The sequence below is a fragment of the Molothrus ater genome, chromosome 19 (assembly GCF_012460135.2).
Source record: "Molothrus ater isolate BHLD 08-10-18 breed brown headed cowbird chromosome 19, BPBGC_Mater_1.1, whole genome shotgun sequence".
Classification (NCBI taxonomy): domain Eukaryota; kingdom Metazoa; phylum Chordata; class Aves; order Passeriformes; family Icteridae; genus Molothrus; species Molothrus ater.
In genome coordinates, this window is record NC_050496.2 from 7,847,158 (window position 1) to 7,867,292 (window position 20,135).

Sequence of the window (20,135 nt, forward strand, 5' to 3'; positions counted from 1 at the left end):
GGGGGCTGGACAGACGTGCACAGCAGGACTGCAGCAAACTCATTTCTCTGAAATCAGCTCAAGAACAGTTGTCAAGTACCAGGGGCACTGAAATGAAGTTTGCAAAGCAATTGAAGGAACTGAAGGCTGTTTGATATCTTCATTCTGTACGTGGCCATTAACCAGGTGCACTAGATACAGTCCTTGCCCACAGGTAGGATCCACACTGGCAGATTTCTGTCTGCCCAGGACCTGTCTGGAGCACTGGAGTGTAATTTGGTGGCTGCACTGATGGTTTTGGAGGTGGCTGGAAATGCTCAGGAGGAAGCAGATCTAAATACTCCTTGTCTTAGGCTGTGGCAGAGATTGATCTGGATGTCTGAGCTGTACTGGCTGAGAGGTCTGTGAAATAACCTTTGACTATAGGTAGGGCTTTTCTTTTGTTTCCCGAGTATTCCAAGAGTGTAACTGAATATTTACTACTGTTCCACATTGCTTTTTATATTTTTAAAAATAAGATCTGTGACTGCACACATTGGAATGCATGTTAATAACAAAAATGGAAAAGACGCTTTGCTTGTGCATTGAACCTCAAAAGACATTTTCCAGGCAGGAAAATGGAGGCCAAAGAGGTAGAGCCACATTCTGGGGTTTTTGAGCAAGGCAAAGCTGGGTGACCACCTCGTCCCAGCAGCTTGCACAAACCCTCTGAACCAGGTAAGGGTGGGTTGGGACTTTTGCTTCAGGAGGTGCTTCTTCCAGGTCAAGCAGGTGAGGGCTGGGGTTGTGTTGTGGGTGGGCAGCAGCATCTGAGCTGGGTGTGAGTTCTGTGGAATGCAGGTGCATAAATAGCCTGGGCATGAGGAAGCAAAATGTTTTCACCTGTGAATAGATGAGTTACTTCTGCTGAGGTGCACAGGAGCACAGGGTTAGCTTCTGTAGAGAGAACATTAAAGGTGGCATGAAACATCTTCATTGTGAGATCTTCTTTTAATTTATTTCTGAAAATCTGAAGCACCATAAATCTGACAATGCCATTTTCTTTATTCCTTATGCATTTGTAAAAGGAGAACAAATAAAAATGTTCCATAACCTTTGCTACATTAAATAAACCAAAAAACCACATTTATATGACACAGCTCTATTTTGTATAATTTTTTCATATCCAAAATACATAGGGCTTTAGAATAGCTGAAGAAAAGCTGCATATCTGAGTTTAAGATAAAATAAGATGATCCTTGTGACAGAGACAGCAGAAATGATGTGATACGACAGTTGCTGTAGCAACACCACCTACTTCATGAAAATCAGAGTTAACAGGAGTGTAAAAGGTAAAGCCCACATAATTTTCCAAGCCTATGAATTGCTGCTGCCCTCAGCCTGCAGTGCTTTCCAGCTGTCCAGTGCTTCTCCTTCCATGTTGACACAGAATAATCACCTTTTCCACATGGCCAACTCCTGCAGACCCCATCCTGTGTTGAACAGGGGCACACTGTGGGAATTCTGCAGGTGACCTGGAAATAGGAGGGAAAGACCATGAAGGATTTTGTCCTCCCCCCAAATCCTCCCAAAAGCCCCAGATAACAGAATACTGTAAGGCCTGTGCTGTCTCTGCAGAGAATGGGACAACCCCCAGTGTAAAAAGGAAGCCAAGCAGTCAATTTTCTTCTGTGCACCTCAGCTTGTAAAGCACTGGTGTGTTTAATGTGAATTTTTAAGTGTTTTAGACATAGAAAGTCTCAGGAATAAGGACACTTCCCTTTCCCAAATAAGCTTAAAATAGTGGTTCTCCATACCTCTGTGTTTCTAACATGCCAACTCCCATGTTTTAAAGCTCCTGTATGCAGAGAGTTGATCAATGATTTGCCAGTGCATACTGGCCTTAAGGTTACATTAAAATGTATTATTTTTAATATATTGAAATTTTAAAAATATATTCACTTAACATATTAATGGGGTTTTTTTTTGTCATTAATTGGCAGTGGAGAGCTATGCTGTGTGTGATAGCAGGAGTAAAATCTGTATTACTTGTGGACTGGGGGAAGAGTGTTTAGAAAAAATGGCAATCTCATATGGATCCCGTTTGCTGACATGCCTCCTGAAGGCATCAGAGTAAATGCACTGCACAATAAATGAAGGGAGCTTTGATTTTTGTGTCTTGGGGCATTTTAATTTAATTTTTGACATCGATCACCATCTTCATAGGTTCAACATGCCTGTTGCATTGAGAACATGCATAGTAGTGTGTTCAGAGGCTTAGTTCAGGGCTGTGGGCAGTTTGCAGAGGAGGTCTGCAAACAAGAAGGAATGTAAGTATTAGAATTCCAGGATTTCTTCAAGAGATATTCCATCACCAGCCTTTTTCACTGCCTCTGGGAAGGTTTTGGTGCATGTTGCTCTGACTCGTCCATGTGAGAGCTGTTATGGGGCACAGAAGTCTCTGCAGGCATTAGTTTGGGATTGGAGGCTCCTCAGCAAAGCATTTCTTGCCATTTTCTGGTGCTCAGTGACTCCCTCACATTTAGAAGTGAATTTATCAGTGCCTGGTGTTCAGTGCTGTAATATCTTTTAATTAGGCTTGCTTTTTGAAGTTACCTGATTTTCCTGTGTCTGAAGTGCACCAAAACCTGTTTTATGCAGCTGCAGTAAAGTAGTTGCAGACACAGGGGTAGTGTCAGTATTCAACAGCCTGTTTTCCTGGAATTTTCCCTAAGTGGCTACATGTTGCCTTCCTTCCTCTGCTCCCCTTTTTCAGGCTACCCAGGCCTGATGCATCTGTATGGTTTATAAATGGAGATAAATGCATCAATAGAGAAAAATCTACAACCACACAGACATTATGTGTGCTCCTTGGCAATAAAGCTAGTTTATAAAAGCAAGTTAGACCTCTGCAGTTACTGGGCTGTAACAACCCAAGTATAATTTTTTGGGTTTTGCTGTTTGTTTGGAATTTTTTTCTCCCAAAACATATTAGGGGATCCTAATTTAAGGCAGAGAGAAAATAAAATGTACTCTGCCTTCCTTAGATTATGGGAACAGTGTGTTCCCATTCTGGCAGCTCCAATTCTTAAAACGTGATTATTTTATACAAATCACCCTCAATAAATTGTCACATAAAAAGTGTGCTTTGTTTTAGTGAAATGTAAAATGTAAAAAAAGTAAGAAGTGACTGCAACACATAGTTCAGATTTGTGTGCACGGAGCAGATCAAAAGAGAAGAGGAGATTTTCAAGTTCTGTAACTCTGCCCAGTGACCTCTTTTCCTCAGGGATGTATTCCAGTGCTGCTGATAGCATCTGTTGTCTGTCTCTCGGGCTCCCCATTAGCTGCTGATTGGGAGGCAGAGGAAATGTACCTGTTTCACGTGGCTTTTCCATGCCAGCTGAAATCTCCCTTGGCTGTGTTTTGATAACACACCCAGGCAAGCAGGGCTTGGATACCAGAACTGGGTAATAGGTCCATGAGTCATGGGTGGCATGTGCTGTCAGAACTACAGGAGGGCTCTTTGCAAGACCTGTTTACTGAGAGAGTGCTGTCCTAGATAGACAAATAAACAGAACAATGGGAGAGGGACTGACTTGGTCTGGAGCGTCTAAAAGCACATTGGCAGTGGCACAGACACATCCTGGGGACAAGTGTTGTCTTTGTTTTGAGCAGAATTCCTCATGAGGGCACATTTGTGGATGGTGAGGTTGTGGCAAGGTGAGGGTCTCCCAGGGAACAAGGGACAAGGCAAGAGCAAACAGCCTCAAGCTGCACCAGGGGAGGTTCTTGCTGGATTCCAGAAGAATTTCTCCTTTGAAAGGGTGGTTTAGCATTGGAAGGGGCTGCCCAGGGACGCTTGGAGTCCAAGACCCTGGAAGTGTCCAAGGAAGGCCTGGACATGGCACTCAGTGCTCTGCACTGCTGACAAGGTGGGGATTTGGCACAGGTTTGACTCGATGATCTTGGAGATCTTTTCCAACCTCTGTGATTCTGTGACTCTGTGCTATATGAGGCTGTTACCTAAACCAGGGGCTCTGTCTAAATCTACTGGTTTATTAAAGTTGGGTACATAATTGTCCAAGGAAAGGAAAATGGATGTTTTTGTCTCCTTCAGAGGAGGCTGACAATTCTGCTGCTTCTCTGGAATCTTCCCTTTAAGAAAAGAATTACTGTAGTTCTTGAGGAATCTTGCTATATGTGAATTACCAGGTAACAAAAATATGCCAAAGGATGTCAAGAAGCTCCAAGATACCAGAGAACATAAGCATCTTGAGCTGAGACATGCTTCTAAGCCCAGTGTAAATTAAAATTAAATACCGGTGTGAACATTCTTCCCTGCAGCTCTTCTTCAGGCCCTGTCCCCACTGAATTCCATCTTGGCTGATCTTTGTAAGGAAGGCTGCATCCTACAGAAAAATCAGAAAGGCATTTAGGAGCACTGTGGATTTCACACTTTCAAGATTTTATCAATTCATGATTTCAAGAATTTTAAAATCCCTGTTCGGTGTCCTTGGAGCAGAATCAAACCCTCTGTTCCTCCACGTAGCCATTCTGCAAGGGAATTGTTCAGAGCAGGAGCAACTCCTGTCAGGCATCTTGCAGGGGTAGATTGGAAGGGAATAAAAATTGGATTTCCTGGTTGTTTTCAGAGATGGGGCCTCGTTGAGCTCATAAGTGCTGCCTTCACGCCGGCTAAATCCAAGGAGGCTTTCAGAGTATGGGTCTTACAGAAGAGATGAGTCTGAACTCCAGGAGATGTTAGTGGAATATTTTACCTGCTGGTGCCTTCTATTTGTTTGTTTATTGTTTTGAAGGGCAGAACATTGCTGGGCCAGCAGGCAAAGTGTATTGCAGGCACTCCATGGTAACCACAGGCAGGGCTTGCCAGTGAGTCCCTCGAAGATCTGCAAGCACACAACTGAAGGCCACGTGTGCAGCCTTGGATAGCAAACTCTGTCCCTTGGAAATGCAGGCTTTAATTATATTATATCCTCTTCTTCCCCCTTTTCCCATTTTGCCTGCAGAGCTCAGAGCAGCTCTGGTCTGAATCTGGGCCATTTCAGGAAGGAAGTGGTTGTCTGTAGGATCTTGGATCTTGACCTCATTTACTGCAGATGTGAGAGGATGCAGGGAACAGCAAGAGAAGAAGGGAAAATCTGGCAGGAAGGACCAAAGGATTTTGTCTGGAGAGACTGGACTTTGCTGAAGTTTCAGCAGAATTATGAGCAATTAATTTGATTTTGTGGATGTGTCACACCATGTGTTTGCTTCCCTTTCTGTGAGGAGCCCAGTGTGACACTTTGGGTGGCTCTCACCTGTGCCCCACAGCTGCAGAAGCCCATGAGAGTCCTATTTGAAATGCAGCCAATGCCTACAATATTTGCTAACCTGAGAGAATGATGATTTGAGTTAAAATATCTGTACTGCTTCATCTGCAAGGGTAAGTATTGCCCCTTCTTTCATGGGAGTCTTGTGGGGAAGAAGCTGTTTCTGAAGTACACAGATGCAGTGGTTGTCAGTGCTGGAGGGAACTCCTGAAATTGTTTCTCTACAGGAGGTTGGAATAATTTATGGCAAATATTATATGGATTTATTTGGGTAAATTAAAATGAGTGAAACAAGTGTCTCCTTAAGGAGGAGAGAATCCAGGTAAAGGTAGTATGTGAAACTTGGAAGATTGTTGCAACCATGACTGTACTTTTGACACAGCTCTTGCACTTAATTTTAAAAACAAATTGAAAGGAAAACCTAGACTTTCTCATGTCCCACTCTTACAACAGGCACATTGGAAATGAGTAGAAATGGATCTGACAGCACCCCACAGTGTCCTGCTGGTGGGACTGAGTAGAGGATGACAACTGACCCTTGCTGTAAGGAGCTGAAGGAAGACAGGGAGGTTTGCCAGTGTTTCGTTTGTTGAAGAGAATCTGTGGCACTTGGGAATCTGGGGCTGTGTTTGTACCATCAGCACAGGCTCATCCTGCCCTGTTCCCTTCAACAGTGCTCTTCTACTGAGTGCATTCATCACAGCCTTTGCTGGAACAACCTTCCCCTTCCAGGCTCTCTCCCTCTCATCTTTGGCTGCCAGTCTGCCATCCTCACCTTCCTCACCTCCTTACCCCCTTCTCAGCTTTGAGTCCTAATCACTCAATGAAATCCTCCCCTTCTCCTCCAGCCTGAGCATGCCCACAGCTGGAACGTGTTGCCCAGAGAAGTGGTTGCATCACAGCTCTGGAGGTTTTTAAAAAACACAGAGATGTGGCACTGAAGTCATAGTTTCGTGGTGGAGTTGGCAGTGCTGGGTTTATGGTTGGACTTGATGATCTTGGAGAGCTTTTCCAATCTAAACTGTTCTGTGGCTCTCTGAAGTAACACTGACCCAGGAGCTGCCCTCTCTCTTCCAGTGCACAGGCCACTAGCACACTGCAGTGAGAAGTCTGCCAGAAATTTTTAACAGGTTCAAAACAAAGTATTTTTCGTGGAACCTTCTTCGGGAAACTGCAGAACCATTTTGGCAGAAGCAGTTGGTGCACAAGAAATCCAAACAGAATGGTTGAAATCTGGCAAAGGCTGAAGGAACTGAAGACAGCATCCTCTAATGGGAAGCGTTAGACAGTCTTGATAAAACTACCAGTCCTGCCTGGGATAATACTGTAGAGGCCTGGAGCTGGAGGCACACAATGCTGAGAGGGGAGATGACAATTCTTTCATAATTAAATGCACAAGGTTTGTAAACAATGCTGATATCTTCAAAAAGTACACATTTTAAAAACCCTTTTGTGTACCAGTCCTATAGTGTGTGTTAAAAGCAGCGAATTATGTTGTGGTTGCACTGGGTTGAGATCCTTCTTTCTGCAGGAAGTGTTTGCAGTCACCCCATGTTCAGCAGAATCGAGTTTGTGTAAGATAAGGAATAGGGGAATGTCCATGCCAGCTTGGAGCCCTGGTCAAAATACACAGATTTCCTGTTGCTTGGAAAGAAAATAAAGCTCCTATAATTGCTTGCATAAACACACCCAGAGGTGAAGTGTTTTCTTCATCCCAAGGCAGAGAGTGGTTTGGTTTGTCCTTCCAGTTGAGGGCAGGAGGATTCCAGTGTGTGGCTTTAGTCCTATCCACCTAAATGATTTGGTTTCTGGAAAACAACTACAATCCTAATAGCAGGGAAATTACATAGAGTAAGATAGGATAGATAAAAGGTTGCTTATAATATTGTAGGTGAGGAATGATTGCATGACATGCTGCTGCCCTTAGATAAATCCTGACCTCCAGAATACCCCTTTTACTTTGCTTCCTGTGGGGATTTTTGCCTGTCTTGATTCCCGCACTCTTGCTGTGGGTTCTGCAGTGAGAGAACTTCAGGACGCTGAAGGAGTTAATGCAGAGTTGGATGACAGATTAGTCCAGGACAGGCTGTGATTTGGAGTAAGGGAGCTATCCCAAATAGCTGGCCAGCTGCCAAGGAGATAGATGGCTTGGAAAACATACAGGGACAGCTCTGGAGTAGCTCTGGGTGAGGATTATCTGGCAGTTTAACCACTGTGCTGCAGAGCCTGACTGACACACACAAAGTGCCTTCCGTTTATATAAAGAAAAATGATTAGCAAACACATGTTTTATCTCTGGGCTGCTAATAAATTGAGTAGGAAACTCCTCTTTTATTTCCCTCCAATGTGTGTAAAAAATAGGGAAAAATATTTTGATTAGAACATTTTCACTCCCTTTTCTTCATCTCGGTGCTGTTCTCCAGCCAGCTGTTGAGCTGATGAGGAGTGTAGAAGGGCTGTGAGAAGGGAGATTTTCTGAAAATCAGACACATTTCTATGGGAGTTGAATGATTCAGAATTGTGTTCCACATTATTTACCAGGGATCTCTCGCAGTACAGATAAGAAGTCTGCCAAGCAGTAGTGCAGCTGAAGAGGTTATTTCTGTCTTCACTCTCCTGGGCACAGCTGGTAGGTGGGATGTTTCAAAAAGGGGAAATTAAGAGTCAGGATGTGGTGATTGAACTCCCTATGATACCAGATCAGCATTTGAGGTTTTGTACGTGTACAAAAATGCTGCTATACTTTTGAATGGGGAATTTTAATTATTGCAAGGAATTTAAAGCTTCTATTTTTTTTTACCAGCAGTTTGGTCACCTCGATGACACAAGCGAATGGCCTCAGTCCACTTCTCTCTGAAAAAGCAATCAGACTGAAAATATTGCCATTACATTGGACTTCTCACTGGCAGTCTCTGCTGGGAGGAGGAGGACGTTGATTGAAAGGATTAGAACAGCAAACTTTCTTTTAAGTCCTTTTTTATGGAAAATTTTCCACTATGCTAATATCTGCCAGAGAAACACCAAAAGCGTTAGCAAGGGCAAGATGTTAGGGCAGCAGAATTGCTGGGGTTGTCAAAACCTGCTGGTCCCTTTGCCAGGAGACACCTGGAGCTGTGTCTGTCCTGGCATACCCCTTCTTGACTGAGTGGAGTTCTATAAGTGGGAAAGGCTCCAGACAAAAGGCCAGTGTTGACACAGTTGTGGTCTCTCCAGGCCATGGTTGAGACACATCACTAGGGCGGTATGAGGGGAAGTTTCCATTAACAATTGTTCCCGGCTTGCTTCCACCACCACCACCACCGTGGAGCTCTGCAGCTGGATTTCCAAAAGAGCTTAATGCTCAAGAGTTCTCATCTCAGCAACTTAAATAGAGGGCTAAGTTCTTTCCAAAACACTTGGCAGTCATCATCCGCCATTGAGAACAAAGCTTAAGCACATTAAACAGTCCAGCCACTTCACTGTTGTGAAAATTTGGCCGCTGTTGTGAGCACAGAGTGTTTAAATAATGCAGAGCCTGGCAGAGGCATCTGGCTCCCGTGCTGGGCACTGAGGGGCCTTACCTTGCAGAGTGGGTTTCCTCCTTGGCCGATTCCTTGTGCATCAGAGCCTCTGAGCAGCCCTTTTGTGGCTGTTGTGACAGCTGGGAAACTTGCTGATGCAAGGATTAGTCGGCTGCTGGGCACATGACATTCAGATTGCTGTGCTTATTTGACCTACCTCTGATTGCGAGGAATTCAGTGCATAAAAATAACACCCCGAACAAATTTGGCAGGAGGATGCAGAGCGAAAGTGCCGAGCACACCCGGGGAGAGGAGCCCGGGGAGCGATGTAAGGCGAGGCCGCGCTCCGCACTCCTGCAGCGACAGCAGAGCCAAGGCCAGCACAGCCCACGCTGTCCCCTTGGATTATGACAAGTTCCAGCACCGCAGAGATGTCATGGCCACTGGCCAGCAAACTAACGAAGACAGGTTCCTGGCTTGCAGTATTGGCAAAACTTGATAGAATAAATAAAAAGGTCCCGGGTGCCAGGAGTTGCCCAACGTAAAATGCTGGACAAAGCATTTCTGGTTTTTCTGCCTGGGGCTTGAGATACTCTTGTTAAGTCTGTTCTTGATGGAATTGCTGATCGTTTGCAGGAGCATGACAGAACAGAGACTGGCAGAGGTGTGTGTGCCATGTGGGTGTAGAATATCTCACAGGGCAGCACTCTTGGGTCTCCTCATGACGGTGTTCAGACACATGGTTTGTTCAGGCTTTGGTGAACAGCATTCCCCTTGAACGAGCTTCTCACTGGCACTGGAACATCTTGTGTTTGCTGAAGGGCCAGGTCTGTAGTTGTGAGAGTTTCCTAAAGCAGGGGAGAGGAAACCTGTGTGTGGAGGGTGCAAGGCAGGACCTTGACTGCCGTGTCTTCTCCCAGACTGCTGTGGAGGTGCATCGCTCTTTGTTTTGCTCTTGTGTTGCTAAGATGCATTGCCTCAATTTCCCATGTCTAAAAGGAGCATTTTTGCCCTGTTTTTAAGGTGATACTGTAAAATTTCTTGAGGCCAGTGACTACAGAGCTCATGTAATTGTGTAATATGGCGCATTGTGGATAAATGATAATATGCAAACTGATCCTGTATATCAAGAACTTCAGCAATACTTAAATACAGGCTCTCACGTGGGACAATTAGAAAGCTGGGCCAGATTTCACAATCCATTTTACTTTTAGAAACACCCTGCAGGCTCACCAGAAATATTATAAAAGTGCTCAGAGCTCGTGTCTTACTTCATTTTTATCAGTATTACAGAAAGTGCACCATTTGTAGGTGCATTCATCTATGTATTTGTCTGCAGTAAGGAATACCTGGCTGCTGCGGAAGAGGCACTCACCCAAGGAGCTTTTCCTGTGTTTCGTCCTTCAAAGCCACTGGCAATTTGTAAATTGGCTCCTTCAAAGGAGCCCCTGGCAGCCCATCCATCCATCAGCGATGGGTCGGCCCCCACGTCCGGGTGCGCGTCCCTTGACGGGAGGTGACACCGGGCGGGGAGGTGACTCAAGCCCGCGCTCCTCCGTCTCCAGGAGGGATGAAGCTTGTGGGAAGCCGCTCGGGGCCCCAGCCGTGCGGGCCGAGCCTCCCCGCGGCTGTCCCGGTTATCCCGGAGCGCTGCGCCGGGAACGCGCCCGGCACCCGCCGGGGAAAGGCCGCCGCCGCTTCCCGGCTGTACTAACGGGGTGCCAGCCAGAAACGCCGCGTTCCTAGCCCCGAGAGCGGGGAGCAGCCCTGGCAGCGCCAGTTCCCGGCTGTACTAACGGGGTGCCAGCTGGAAACGCCGCGTTCCTAGCCCCGAGAGCGGGGAGCAGCCCTGGCACCGCCAGTTCCCGGCTGTACTAACGGGGTGCCAGCTGGAAACGCCGCGTTCCTAGCCCCGAGAGCGGGGAGCAGCCCTGGCACCGCCAGTTCCCGGCTGTACTAACGGGGTGCCAGCCGGAAACGCCGCGTTCCTAGCCTCGAGAGCGGGGAGCAGCCCTGGCACCGCCAGTTCCCGGCTGCACTAACCAGGGACAGCGCAGCGCCACGTTCCCAGCAGCGCGTCCCCATCCGAGCCGGGGCGGCAGCGCTCCGCAGTGGCACCATGCGTGCAGCAGCATCCTTTCCTCGCGCTCCCTCTCCTGTAGCCGCATCTATATTTTAATAACTTTGATCCTCCTTTTCTCCTCTCCCCGGCCCTCACCAGCCTTTCCTGGAAGCTGATTTTATCAGCTCTAAAATAGGAGTTACAAAAGCTCTCCCTTAGCAAGCCCTGCGCAGTGCAATTCCCCCGGTGCATTTTCCGTGCAGTTCCCATATTATTAAAATAAAAACTACATTGTTAATGTTGGCCTTGGAATTAGAAATGGCATGTAATGTTTACTGTTTTACACCCTAAATGTTGCAGACATGGGCACAAGTAAGGAAATATTACACAGCCACAGGATGTTTTTGTAGTTATCATGAAAGCCATCATATTGCTAAAGTGAATTAGCAAATAGCTAAAATGATAAAAGAATATCTTCTTCAATCAGAAGGCCTCCCTCTGAAGTCTGTGAGGCTTCTACTTCTGAGGCATGTGAAAACTTCTGAAAATTCTGCCCCCAGGGATAGTCCATGTTTAGGCAGCTGACTTCAGGATCCTATTTTTGGAGCCTTTGGTTGAGATTTTAAATTGGATTTTTAGTGGGAATGGTGCCCACATTGGTGTTGTAGGATCTTGAAGGCTTTATCTAAAATCAAAAAGAGTAAAATGGGAGGTATAGTGCTCATTTTCTGGGGATACGCTCCTTTGTATTAAATTTTATATACCATAAAAGAGAAATGCAGCATCGATGAGTGTCTTTTTAATTTTTGCAGAGCATCTTTAAGGAATCATTGTAGCCTTTCATGTCACTGGTTTCCTTCACTGTCTTTTAGAATATCCCTGATCGGATTTCATAAAGAATAAATAGCAGTCTCCTTGGAGTGCTTCAGCACAGCTGAAAGTACATTTTCATAAGATGCTATTCATGGCATGTACAGTACATTGTTTGATTGTAAAATAAACATACCCTCAGAGGTATAACTGTGAGGGGTTATAGCATGCTGATAGATCTGAAGTAAATGACAGTACTTCTGATCTGTTCCAGAGGATGGGATCCAAATGAAGTGGTACAGGTTGGAGCAATATATCTTCTGCCTGCAGTCCAGTGTTGGATTCAGCGATGTTACGTTGGAATCCAAGATTAGCAACCAGAGTTAGGAACAGATTCTGAATATAAAGGCCATGAACATGTCTGGGTCAGAATATGCACCTTGCAGAATGGACAATCTAATATTTAGTAAGCATATATACCAAATCTGAAGGGAAAGCTGAAAGAATTATTGCTTGTAAAATCTGTAGAGATCTTCTAAAAACCTTTGCTACAATTAACATGTTTTTCTAACCCAGCTGTATTTGTCCTGTATTTCTGTAGGTCAGATCTTGCCAGCAAACCGGAACACACCAAGCCCCATTGATCCTGAGACTATCCAAGTTCCTGTGGGCTACGAACCTGACCCTGCAGATCTCGCTCTGTCCAGCATTCCTGGCCAGGAGATGTTCGATCCTCGCAAGCGCAAGTTCTCCGAAGAGGAGCTGAAACCCCAGCCCATGATTAAGAAAGCTCGCAAAGTCTTCATCCCAGATGACCTGAAGGTAATTTGGAACTGGTGACGAGGTGATTCCTACAGGGTCTCTGACAGTTGCTCACTGAGGTACAGATTTGGAGCATGAATCTGTTTTGTCATGTAAGGTAAATCTTTCCATGTAAATCTGACTTTGCTGTAGAATAAAACTGTTCAGGGTTCTGGATGAGACTGAAGGGAGGATGTCCCTTATTAGTTATGCAACAGTTGAAATTCATGAGCTCAGTATTCATTTCCTTTGTATGCCAGAAACTTCCTGCTTGACCTTGGACAAGCTTGCTTTGTCCCATATTTCCCACTTATGAAACAGCCTGATCATGTTTCCTTTTTCTTCGTCTGATCATGTTTCCTTTTTCTTCGTCCTGTCTCTGTTCATGTTTTCTTTATCTTCATCCTCTGACTATTCAGCACAGGCTGTGAATCCTTCAAGGAGAATGGAGGACCCTGATGACATACTGAAGTATATTGTGTCTTATTCGGAAATTGCTGTAGTTCTGTGTTTAATAATGAATGAGAACACTATAGTTAAAGCTATTTCACTAATATATATTCACTAATCCAGGTGAAAGAATCTAGACAAGTGATAGGAAAACAGAAGAAAACAGAATTTTTCTGCTGAGAGATGTGTTTTAATACAATATGTAAAATACAATACAACATCAATATTTTAGAAGAAAGAGTCTGTGCCACTCACTGCTTCTGAGATGTGAAGAGCAAAATGCATGAAGATAGCAGGAAAATTGATCAACTGATCCAGGTTATCAAACACTCTGAATATTATTTGCAAAGTTGTTTTCCCGGTATGTGCTTTCCAAGAGAATCTCTTTTATCAGAGGCAGTCAGGGCAGAATTTCATTCTGTTGTTGCTACTGCCCCCAAGAGACACAGCCTGAGAGCCTGTTGGAGTCAGTGGGAATCCCTGGCTGCATGTGCAGGGAGCCTGGGATGCCATGTGTTTGCACCAGATTGATAGCATTAGGGAAAGAAACTATTTTTATCCCTAAGCATGCTGTGGTGCAAGTTAAAAGCACAGAAATCACAATTGCAGTGATGTTCAGGTTGCTGTCACTCAGCTTTCCTTTACAAAGGTTTGCCTGCACTTTGTTGCTTACCTGGGCAAGTTCTGCTGCCTGTGATGCCCTGTTGGGTTGCAGTGCCCAGGGAGAGGTATTTGCTGCAGGAATGGCTGGAGTTTGTCACGTCTCCCAGGTACCCTTATTCATCAAAGCAAGCTTTTGGCAAAGGTCCTGTTGGCCAGAGGTGGAGCCCAGCAGTGCAGCACAGGAGTGAAGCAGGAGCTCAGGGTCTCTCATTCCCTCGGGATCATCCCATCACTTGCCCTTGACTCCTTTCAGAGTGCTTGACCCGAGTGCTGCTCCTGCCCTGGCATGTGGAGCCTCTGGGTTTTGGGGGAGGGTAAGCAGATTAGACCAGTCAATCGTCTCTGGGCTGCATGTGATTTGGAAATGCCAGCCTTACCTCTTTCAGGCCTGGATTAAGGGATTTGCCATAGCAATTTGTTAAAATAAAGAGGGATGAAGCCTAGGTGGCACACTAATAAATTGCTTAAAGCTGATTTTTATGGAGTGAATTGAGATGGGAAATTATAAACAAGATTTGGGTCACAGCTTTTTGCTGCGTGCTTGTTTTTTCAGAGGATTTTGCTGGGGCCCATCTACGTACAGGTGAAGAGCCATTTAGAGATAATGCTGGCTCCAGATCAGCATTCCTGCACTCTTTGTTGAGCCAAACTGATAGAAAGCAGTTCAAGAGCCCTCCTGCCAGCAGTTGTTTTGCTCCTGCTTTGCCTTGTGCAGCAGCAGAAGGTGTAGAGCAGCAGGATTAGGCTGGCCAGAAGAACCCAGGAGTGGTGGATGTTTGCTCAGTGCAGCATAGGAGCAGCTGGATCTCGTGCCCTGTGCTGGTTCTTGGGAGCTGCACGGGGAATTGGAAGCATGTTAGGATGAAGAAAGAGGGAGTTTGAACTCTGTGACTTGGCAAGGCAGAGTTTGAGGGTTGAGTGGCTGCATCACTCATACTCTGCAGGGGACAGAATTTCACTTTTCACAAGAGATTCTACCTGCTTTGTATTTCCTGAGTTGTTCCAAAGTTCTGGAACTTAATTCAGTTATGAAGCAACATGAAAACTGCCATTTTGCTGAAGGCCACTTCAATGGAAGAGTGGAAAAATCAGGTGAAATTCAGTCCTTACTTTGAGTCTTTGATACACCAGTGCAGTAAGGTGATCTAGAGGCAAGTCTTCAGGGATAACACTTTGGGAATGTGTTAGCTTATGAAACCTCAGGGAGTAGTGGACCTATTTCTGTCCAATGTTTTTTTTTTTCCACAGCCAAAGCCTATTGCACTAATCTTTGTGGTTGGTCCCAGAACAGTCATGATCACTGTGCCAAGGAATCCTCTTGTAGTGACAGTGGTGCAGACAGGAACATTTTGGGGCTCTGTAGAGTGCTTTGAACATTAAAAAAGAGCAGAGCAGTAGATAAAATGGGTGATAGCAAGACAGAGAGTGAACCAGGTGTTGGCTGGCAGTGCTGAGCAGGGCCAGAGGTAACGAGTGCTGCTGCAGCCACTGTTCAGGGTGACTCATGGCACATGACTAACTAGGTCAGCCTAGATGGGAGATGGATTGTACCTCCGGAACATTGCTTCACTTTTCCTTGGAGGAATTCCCTGTCAGGAGAATGAGGGGGTTAGTGTAAACATTTTGACAGAAACATGTGAGGGCATCTGTGCTGCCAGGGCAGATTGTGCCACACAAAGCTGTAACTCCGGTCCCGCCGTGCCATGGGTGACACCGCGGCCACCCGCGGTCCAGAGGCACCGCTGGGAGCGGCTCCTGGTGGGCAGCTCTGCTTCTACCAAAATGTAACACCTTTGTTTGCCTCTCTGTGTGTCTCACGAGCAGGACGACAAATACTGGGCCAGGCGCAGAAAGAACAACATGGCAGCGAAGCGCTCGCGGGATGCGCGGCGGCTGAAGGAGAACCAGATCGCCATCCGCGCCTCCTTCCTGGAGAAGGAGAACTCGGCCCTGCGCCAGGAGGTGGCCGACCTGCGGAAAGAGCTGGGCAAGTGCAAGAACGTCCTGGCCAAGTACGAAGCTCGGCACGGCCCCCTGTAAATCCCAGGTGGGGGAGGTGGGGTGTTTTGGGTTTTTTTTCTTTTTTCTTTTCTTTTTTTCTTTTTTTTTCTTTGTTGTGGGTTGGTATTTGACTAGATGGACAATGTGTTTCCTGTTTGATAGCACCACACCCAAACCAACCTTTCTGTCTTCAGCACTTTACCAGAAGCAGAAACAAAACTGACTTAACGTTGGTTTTTTGTTGTTTTTTTTTTTTTCTTTTTGTTTGCGTGTACATGTCCCTGCGTGTGTGTGTGCACACGTGTGTGCCCAGGTCTGTGTCTGTGGGTGTGCATGTGCGTGGCTGTGCGTGTGCGTGCGCATCTCAGCACTTCCCATTTTTATCAGCCCTCTTCAAAGGGTGCCACATTTTTACCTGGACTGTTGAGAACCGCCATAGTAAGCTTTTTATTATATATATATATTTTTTTTTTTTCCTTCAGTGCTGCTTCAGAGTAGGGGTTTTATGTTCTCGTAATCAGTTCCATCCTCCTGATTTACTTGGAAAGATCCCAGCATAAATTACAAAAAAAAAGAAAAAAAAAAAAAGAAAAAAGAAAAAAAAGGTAGATCTCAGTTTTTTTCGAGAGTAACAAGCTATCGTTTTAAGTCTGTCTAATCAGAAAAGTTAACATGCTAATAAAGTGCACAAATAATAATTTAGTACTACACTGCAGAACTATTAATTTATAGATCGCTTTTGTTGTATTTTTAAGTTTTGGTAATAATTGTCTTCAGATTTAAAAAGTGCTGTTAGACTGAGTTTAGCTATACTCATGATAAATCCCATAATGGCTTCTCTATAGCTACTAAGGTTCCTTTTCTCTCCACGGACCCCAGGTAGGTAGGTAGGAGTTGTTGGTAGAGCACAGAGTGTGTTCCTTGCACTGCCTGTACCTGAAGCAATAATCCTGCGTGCATGCTGCCCGGATGTTCCCAGTGGACGTGGGATGGTTCCCTACCCAACAGCAGTCTCGATGTCTTTAACAAGGAGTTCCAAAAAGTCCCAGACACGTTCCCATGAGCATGCTGGCTGTGTCCCTGCCGTGGGGGAGCGCATGTGTAAGGAGCAGGATTGTTAGTTGAAAATGAGAACAAAATTAAATAGCTTCAAATCAGATCTGATGTTGAAATCAGAGGGGCTTTTCTGTTTTCAGTTAGTTACTCCATTTTGTGATTAAAAGTTGAATAAATACCTAAATTCAGCTGTTTTTTTCCCATGTTTTGTAATATATTTTCTGTGGATTATATCTTGCTGTTTTAAAAAAAATCACTTTTATTCAGTTAGAAGAAGTCACTGGTTTGCAAAGCCCATTTTTTCTTAGTGATTGTTATTTTGAGTGTGACATGAACTGATGGTTCCGAACGTTATTGTTTTAAACTGCTTTTGAACATGTATGTTCTAATATAAAGTGGACTTCTGAAAAATGAATGTAAGAGACACTGGTGTATTTCAGAGGGGGATGGTGTTGTCATATACTGTGGTTAATCCGATCAATCTAAGTGTTTACTCTAGACCAAAAGGATAGATATTATAAAATGTATAAAGTTTATACAGAATAATTATAGTATGTTCGTTTTGTACAGTATTTTTCAAGTACAAATACTGACAATGTATTTTGAAAGACATATATATAGCAAAAAGAAAAAGCTATTCCATGTTTAAAATATATAGCAAAGATATATATTCTCCATTATTGTATAGAAAGGAAATGCTTAGGGGTTTGTTGGTTGTCGTTTTATTTTTTTTTTAAATCCGTAATTTTAAGCCTGGCACACTGGCATGTTCTGTGCTTTAAATTAAATTTTTATGGAAGTAATATGGCTTTCCAGGATTTTCCATATTACTGAAAAAGAGAGACTGTTTTTATTTTTCATCAGAAACACATAAAGAAACTGTTTAACAGGGACAAAGCACAACATGGATTTTAGTCAACTATTGATTAGACATTACAACATTTTGTAATGGCAGAAAAATAATATATAATACAAAACCACTCATTGTAATTTCCAATCTGCTGCTGCTAGAATCTGTTTCCAGCTGAATTTTTTTGTTATAAACAGCTCAGATCCTATACACAGCTCTGTGTACTGCATACAGTTAGTAACGTGAGGAAAATACGGTGCTACATCTTGCTCACAATTTTCTAAGCGTTCTGACATTATTTTCAAATAAAAACGTTGTTCATTCCATTAAATCATTATTCATGCTTCAGGAGATGGCTGCAAAGAACTCAGTCTTTTGGTCAGCATTAAAAGCACCCTTGCATGGATGGCATTTCTCCAGTATTTTTTCACAGCCATACCTGGCTTCTCGGTGTCCTGTAAGGTGCAGTGCTTGCCCGTGGACCATTTGTGCAGCAAATCGAGTTTCCATGTGCTACAGAAGGTCTGAAGTGCAGTGAGTTATTCCCTGAAGGTCAGCAGAAGGCACTGCAGGGGTCAGGAGGGTCTGGCAGGCACAGTTGGGGTCTCTGGCCTTGCCCAGCAGTCCCAGAGCCACTTTGGTGCCTAATTGTCCCATCCCAGCCCTGGGAATGTCCCAGCTGTCACAGCCTTTCTTCTGGTTTGGGGACTTCTGAGGGGTCTGTGGGACTTGGGCACTCCCCAGTTCCTGTGGGACTTAGGCACTCTGGCTGCTCTGAAAAGCTCACCTGGGGAAAAAAAAAAAAAGGGCAGAATGTGTGGGCTTAAAATTTGGAAAATCCCCAAGTTCACTATCCAGGTTGTCTCCCTGAAATAACAATGAAAATAAATAAATGGAAGTTCAGCTCATTTTTCAGTTCCCAAGGACAGCTCAGCTGGGCTCATCACACCTCTGATGGCTTTGTTGCTCATGAAGGAGCTTTTAGGTATAAGAAATTGTAATTTTATAAAAATAGAAATATATATATTTGCAGAATAATTAATAGCTTATCTAAATAATTCACTGACCTCTATTACACTATAAGCATTGGTAAAATGCTTGTCTTTCATTTTTTGCTGAACCTTAGAAGTGGATTTTTTCTTTTTACAAAAGAATGCCCTCTAGAAATCAGTGGGACTGGAGATGGATTTGTGCATCTGAGCACCTTGGGGCTCTCTGTGGAAAGCCCGTGGCAGAGGAGGGGGGGTATTTCTTCTGTTTCGAGTGGTGCTGAAGTCACTAAGCCAAGCACCATGGAAATAAGTTCTGACTTGAATCCACAAAAGCAAGAAATTGAGAATGCAGGGGAGGAGCTGGAGCAAGCACCAGGGATGGGATCAGTTCAGACCCCTCTCATTTGAATATCTTGCCTCTGTGGGTTTGTAATACCCCCAATTATTGCTTTAAAATTATTTTTGCAGGTAATTTTACAATACAGATGTGCAGCTTATTTTTATTTTGTTGACTTTTTTATGTGAAGAAAAAAAAATTATATTAAAACTTATATGTGATCAACCATCGTATTTCTGGCAACACCACAAGACAGAATTAAATACAAGTTTAACAAATAGATCAAATTATCTGTATGACAAGAAATGGTTTGCATCCTGTATGCTGTTCAGCCCAAATCTTTTTTTTTTTGTCTGTTATTCTTAATGTTTAATAAACTTTTAAATTTTTCTTCTCTCAGCTGTGTGCTTGTTTTGGTGTATCAGGGCATGGGACTTTTGGGAGGGAATTTATCTCCCCCATCCTCTGGTCTGTCCCACCAGGGGATGGATCCCAGCTAATCTGGGGGCGGCAAATATTCCCCAACCTTCCCAGCTGCCACCAGGGTTGGGTATAACCACAGCAAATGTGCATTTACATGAGATGAAATAATTCAAACTATACTATAATTAGTACTATTTACTTTTTTAAGAAAGATATATCATATATATATATATATACGCATACATATAAAAGTAATGAAGTGGTACAGTGGAAGCACCATTTCCATATATACATTATACACTTTATATATTATGAGATGTGATCATGTTTTAATTCACTGTAAATTCATACAGTAAATTCATAAAAATGCTGGATATCAAGGAGTACTTTTTATTGTAGCATGCAACATAACATTAATTTTACTCTCCATTATAGCTAATATTTTATATGGTCCACATGACAGATAATACATGCTACAGTCTTTTAGATATCTAGTTTATATAAAGATACAGCCTGAGAGAGAAAAACTATGATTCAGGACTAACCCTTCCTGTATACAGGTTATTAAACATGTGTACATATGTATCTGTATATTTATAGCAGGGTATAGAGCATGATAAATAGGTCAGACTACCTATAAAAGTCTGCATTTTAAATACACAGTACCTATTATGCACAAAATGTATGTTTTAATAAAACACTGACTCAATCTCCCTTCTGTGTGCATGCTTTTATTAGTTTTAAATACATAGCTGTAATATAAATTAATATATTTTAATACACGCATTAAAGATATGTGTGTGTATAAATTTATAAATATATAAATTAAAATTTCATTTTCATATGCCATGTTTATAATAATTCCTTTTAGCTTCCTACTTTTATACACCCTTATAAAT

At 43.7% G+C, this 20,135-nt stretch overlaps 1 protein-coding gene across 1 annotated transcript in view; it reads left to right on the forward strand.

Annotated features, from left to right (window-relative positions):
- The window catches only part of HLF (HLF transcription factor, PAR bZIP family member), a 35,604-nt gene extending 16,392 nt beyond the window's left edge, over positions 1 to 19,212 (forward strand). Inside the window, exons 3-4 of the mRNA XM_036394502.2 lie at positions 12,265 to 12,485; positions 15,402 to 19,212. Coding sequence (XP_036250395.1) covers positions 12,265 to 12,485; positions 15,402 to 15,617 — 437 coding nt within the window. The 3' untranslated portion in view covers positions 15,618 to 19,212. The remainder of the gene's footprint in view (positions 1 to 12,264; positions 12,486 to 15,401) is intronic.
- Positions 19,213 to 20,135: the final 923 nt, after the last annotated feature.